At 39.5% G+C, this 5,733-nt stretch overlaps 1 protein-coding gene across 1 annotated transcript; it reads right to left on the reverse strand.

Annotated features, from left to right (window-relative positions):
• Positions 1-525: 525 nt before the first annotated feature.
• LOC134323634 (tubulin beta-3 chain) lies at positions 526-4,757 on the reverse strand. The gene is made up of 3 exons (XM_063005215.1): positions 4,638-4,757; positions 2,887-2,997; positions 526-1,843 (listed from the first exon to the last, which is right to left on the reverse strand). Exons 2-3 carry the CDS (start codon positions 2,945-2,947, stop codon positions 774-776), a joined length of 1,131 nt encoding a protein of 376 aa, XP_062861285.1. The 5' UTR covers positions 2,948-2,997; positions 4,638-4,757; the 3' UTR covers positions 526-773.
• Between the last annotated feature and the right edge of the window lie 976 nt (positions 4,758-5,733).

A 5,733-nucleotide genomic window follows, 5' to 3' on the forward strand; every position in this document is an offset into this window, starting at 1 on the left:
TTCTGTACAATAAATCTTAAGCCTCCATCATGACTCTGTGTACAAAGCAAGGTCCATACAGACATGGTTTGACAAGTTTGGTAGGAAGGAATTTCAATGGGCTGAACACCACCTCACTGAAAACCCTTCTGATCAATTGCAGGTCTTCTCATCCATCATCAGTGTTTGACCATACTAACGCTCTTTTAACTAAATAGGGACAAATTCCTCTAAGTCGTACCTCAAAATCTTGTGAAAAATCTTCCATAGGATAAAGACTGTTATAGCCACAAAGAGACAACTTATATTAATGCTTATGGATTGGGAATACGATGTCTAACAAGCTCATGGTCAGATATCTGCATACTTTTGACTATTTGGTGGGTATGTTTATCCAGCCAGGACTGTTAATAATTAATCAATATAATCAATAAAGACATGAAAAGTACAGTTGTTTTAGATACATTAGTCTAGGAAGGCTTTGATGAGGAATTTGAGACCTCAAAATATGAGTAATAAAGACAAAATCCAAAGGAAATGAGCTTCCATCATCAGAACACTAGAATTATTGGTTTATTTAAGATTGGTCAGTGAACAATATTGTCAACAACAAGTACAATACAGTAAAGACACTGTAATGGCACAGTAAGGTGCATACTGGTTTAACTGGCACTTCTAAAGATGAAGGTTAATCTACCAGAGAGAGTAGTGAAAGATTAAGATACTAGCCAGGGAAAGAATCGGAGGTTGGTTTGAGAGCAGCTGGTGTAAGCAATGATGGACTTCACAAGCGTTCACTTTTGCATCTCAGATTCCTCCTCATCATCCTCATACATCTCTCCCTCCTCTTCAGCCGTGGCATCTTGGTACTGCTGGTACTCAGACACTAGGTCGTTCATATTGCTTTCAGCCTCTGTGAACTCCATCTCATCCATGCCCTCTCCAGTGTACCAATGCAAGAAAGCCTTGCGCCTGAACATGGCAGTGAACTGCTCAGAGATGCGCTTGAACAGCTCTTGGATTGCCGTGCTGTTGCCAATGAATGTTGAGGACATCTTCAGTCCCCTGGGTGGTATGTCACACACTGCAACCTTCACATTATTGGGGATCCATTCGACAAAGTAGCTACTGTTCTTGCTCTGGATGGCCAGCATCTGCTCGTCTACTTCCTTCATGGACATGCGACCTCGGAAGACCGTGGCCACGGTAAGGTAGCGGCCATGGCGTGGATCACACGCAGCCATCATGTTTTTGGCGTCAAACATCTGCTGAGTAAGCTCAGGAACAGTAAGAGCCCGGTACTGCTGGCTACCCCGCGCCGTCAGAGGGGCAAAACCAGGCATGAAGAAATGCAATCGTGGGAAGGGCACCATGTTGACAGCCAGTTTGCGCAGATCGGCGTTGAGTTGGCCTGGGAAGCGCAGAGAGGTTGTGACTCCACTCATGGTGGCTGACACTAGGTGGTTGAGGTCACCATAAGTAGGTGTGGCTAGCTTCAATGTGCGAAAGCAGATGTCGTACAGGGCTTCGTTGTCGATGCAGTATGTCTCATCTGTGTTCTCAACCAGCTGGTGGATGGACAGTGTGGCATTGTAGGGTTCCACAACTGTGTCAGACACTTTGGGAGAAGGTACCACGCTAAAGGTGTTCATGATCCTGTCAGGGTATTCTTCTCTTACTTTGCTGATAAGAAGTGTGCCCATGCCTGAGCCAGTGCCCCCTCCGAGGGAGTGGGTGAGCTGAAAGCCTTGAAGGCAGTCACAGTTTTCGCATTCCTTTCGGATCACATCCAGCACTGAGTCCAACAGCTCCGCTCCCTCTGTGTAGTGGCCTTTAGCCCAGTTGTTGCCTGCACCACTCTGGCCTGAGAACAAATCAATAATTTGTTTAGATTCATACATAAAGGCATAAGAATATGGCTCATAAAGCAAACACTTACTTTCAAAGCATCAGCAATATTAAAGACAACCAAAATGGTACTCAAAATGATTTTCGTTCCCTATAGTCATATTTCCGATTGAAACAACTCATCCTTTTTCCTCAATGGGTGCGGCTGCTTGTATAAAGTAATGAGATAACAGCAAGAAATTAGATTTTGACTGTAATTCCAACAAGGAGCTTAAATGCTTTTAAGTCATTTGATAATGAAAACACCCCCCTTTCCCACACTGCCATTTATATATGCTAGCCAGAAATCATATTACTGTCAGAATTACTCTCCAAGCTTATAGAATAATACAATTTTCCACTGGCAAGATGGTAGCAAGGGTACATTTAAATTTAGTGGAAGGTAAAGTAGTTAAAACCATTTTAACAGAGCACTGATTAAAAAACAACATTTAATATTATTTCCATACATTTATTTGAGGCTACATGATTGAATACTGCTTTGCTAAACACAGACCATTGGTGGTGAACTGTTATTGACCTGCTATTTAGCATGGCCATGTGAGGTCAAGCAAGCTTTACATCGCCATGGACACAAAGACTGCCACATAAAAAGCTCCAAACCAGACCTCAGCTTCAAAATAGGCACAATAGAGTTTGACTGAAGTCAGACCTCTAATCTCATTACGTCAATCACCTGCTCGACTGTGGACAGTGACACCCATGATTCAGCAACTGCTAATATGAGGATCCTTGGATCACATCTAACCATCCAGACAAATTCCTCTAAGCATAAGATGAAATTGTAGGTTTTCTTTTTCTGACCTTGGCTTGAGACCACTGTTCCATGTACCTTAATTAATATGCAGACACCAACTCTTTTCACCTAACATGGGCTAGAACCCTAATTTCAACCCCTGTTCAACCCCATATTTGACTAAATGGCCACAAATCCCCACAAACACACTACAAAATCTGTACATGTCTAATGTAACTGAATGTATAGAGATGTCTACTTACCAAATATGAAGTTATCAGGTCTGAACAGGTGACCAAAGGCTCCAGATCGAACACTGTCCATTGTGCCTGGCTCCAGATCTACTAGGATGGCTCTGGGAACATATTTGGTGGCTGGAGACAAAAAAAAACCAGATGATAATTAATAACAGATACAGATGAAGTTTAACACATACAGTATAACATTGTTTTGTTTATTAATTTGAGCCTAGCTCATAATATTTTCAGCATTGTTTAGTTTAGTTGTAAAAGGTCAGTAGATCATGACCTCAAAACTATTTAGTAATATACAACAGACTGACAAAATACAATAAAATATATAATAAAATAAAATAAATAGATATAATTAAATATAGATAAAATTACATTTTAAGAAGAAATTGCCTCAGTTTTAACAGTCTTAATTTTTCTTTATATGCTGCAATACAAATCCTGAATGGTTTGTGGTGGGGTGTTATAAAATTCTACAAAATACATTTTTCTTCTAGTACAGTCTGAAACCCCCTACCCAAATCGTCCAGATGGCTCTAGATGCCCCAATAACAACTGAATACTTTTGGCAGTATATATGGAGGTATTATCATTTTGGAATATGGAAACATCACCAGAAAAGTGTGTTTGCACCATGGATTGCAGCTGGTTTGGTAAAATTGTCGACTGATATGTCTTACCCATATTGTTATACAGTATATTGGATCTACCACCATAGTTAACAGTAGCCATCAGACATTTTGAGTTTAAAAAACATCCTTTGGCTTCCTTTTAACAAAAATGTATTCAGTTATAGACAATCTAGTAAAAGTACATTTAAAATAGAATACAACACTGTTATTTGTCATATATACGTATACATGTGTACAACGAAATTCTTTCTTCGCATATCCCAGCTTGTTTGAAAGCTGGGGTCAGAGTGCAGGGTCAGCCATTGCATGGCGCTCCTGGAGCTGAGAGGGTCAAGGGCCTTGCTCAAGGGCACAACAGTGGCTTGGATTCAAACTCTCAACCTTTCAATTGATAGCCCTTTCCACTAGGCTACCACTGTTCTCATTCAACCATATTATTTTTTCGATTGCTCAGAGGTCCAGGATTTGTGCTTTTTACACCAGGTTTTGTGTTTGCTTTCAAAACTAAGCATTTCTAATTAAATTTATACCATAAATCCCAGCATTGCACTGGGCTCACAATGTCCAGTTTTTGAGACTTTTACATAAAGGTTACCAGTGTCCTGGCACTGTTAAGGCATTTAGCAATTATGCTGTGTCATTTTAATTTACCTCTGTCAGTGAACTTCGATTCATGACCACTGCTCCTCTTCGCTCATGCTGTTTGTCCAGTTCTTGTCATGTTCTTGCAATTTGGGCACACACTATTAGATCTTGCTTTGTGCATAAATATTATTTATTTTATTTAATTCATGTTTACACCTTTGTCCAATGAGTGTGGCTGAAATACCAGAATTCAATAAATAGGAGGGGGGCACAAACTTTTGGACATATAGTGTATTGAAATGCTAACAGTCAGAGCTCTACAGCTAATACATAATGTCAGTGATCAACCAACCTAACCTAATCTGTGCATCTGTATTTGTAATTTTCAGGACTTCACTTTAAAGTGAGGCTCTGTTTTACGTGTTTTCAATTTTTTGTCCAGCTTTATTTTACTGAGCATCGATGAAACATTATTAAGGGTGAATACATACAGCTTTGCCCTCACTGGGGCCTTTTTGTTTAACTGAAGTGGTAATGCTGACTCACAGGAAGCCTCATTGTAGTAGACACTGATCCTGTCCAGCTGGAGGTCTGAGTCACCCACGTAGTTTCCAGTGGGATCAATGCCATGTTCATCACTGATCACCTCCCAAAACTGTGAAGCACAAGAGCACATATCAGAAATAATTGTTGAATTTTACATGTATAGCACTAAAGAAAGGTTCCCAAAGATCCAAGGACCTATCGGTGGTCAAAAAATAATAGTTCTATTAATAATAAATCTGGAGAACAACAGATTACATTAAAACAGTGGATGCACTGTTTTGAAGCAAAGGAACTTAGTATTCCACTTTTCTATGTTTTCGATGGTGGGAAAAAGCCACCTTCAAAAGAAACCTTCAAAATCATTTTTAAGAAACTCATTCAGACTCAGACAGAGCATGCAAAGCTCCTCACAGTCACTGACTGGAGGTATTGATTGAACCCTCAATACAAATGTTGTTGTACAGTAATGTTAAATATTAAAAACTGGAATGTAAACGTTTGAGTGTTAAATTGTTTTGGAGTTTGTATCACTTATTGTGATATATTACAGTTTACTTTTCTAACCCTGGTAACATGATGACACCACTGCTAGAGCCTCAGTCATTCAAACTTTATTTGGATCCTTGCCTCCATACTCCAGGATGAAAGCAGCAAGTAAAAACAGGCATTCCCGTTTCCTAAAAGTCCCGATCTGGCATTTTTGATCTCTTTTATAATTGTGGGGGGCTCTCCATGTCAGTGGTTCTCAACCGGGGTACTCAGTGAGCCTAGAGGGGGGTCCAGTTGCCTTTTATTGAAAAAAGTAAATATAATCATGCATTATGGGATGGGAAAATCTATAAGCTATTAGCATTCAGAAGATCTGGTGGTGAAATACAAATCTGTTTTAAACTACTTTTAGCTTTCTCAAAGTCTTAAAGATGGATAAATATGGATACGGGGATGTAAGAGAAAGAAAGGTTGAGAACCACTGCTTTATGTCATTTCTATATAAAATTGAGCTACTGTATTATTATGGCTTTTTAATACAATTTCAGGCAAAGCATTTTAAAATCAATCGGTAGTGGCAGAAGCTACTGAAGATCTATTTATAATA

Source organism: Trichomycterus rosablanca, chromosome 11, assembly GCF_030014385.1.
Source record: "Trichomycterus rosablanca isolate fTriRos1 chromosome 11, fTriRos1.hap1, whole genome shotgun sequence".
Taxonomy (NCBI): Eukaryota; Metazoa; Chordata; class Actinopteri; order Siluriformes; family Trichomycteridae; genus Trichomycterus; species Trichomycterus rosablanca.

What these genes read in the sequence shown, in the direction of transcription:
- LOC134323634 (XM_063005215.1), bottom strand. Translation starts at nt 2,947, where the DNA reads ATGGACAGTGTTCGATCTGGAGCCTTTGGTCACCTGTTCAGACCTGAT. An exon ending in ACCTGATAACTTCATATTTG is followed by an intron (nt 1,844 to 2,886) that starts GTAAGTAGACAT and finishes ATTTGTTCTCAG; the next exon opens with GCCAGAGTGGTGCAGGCAAC.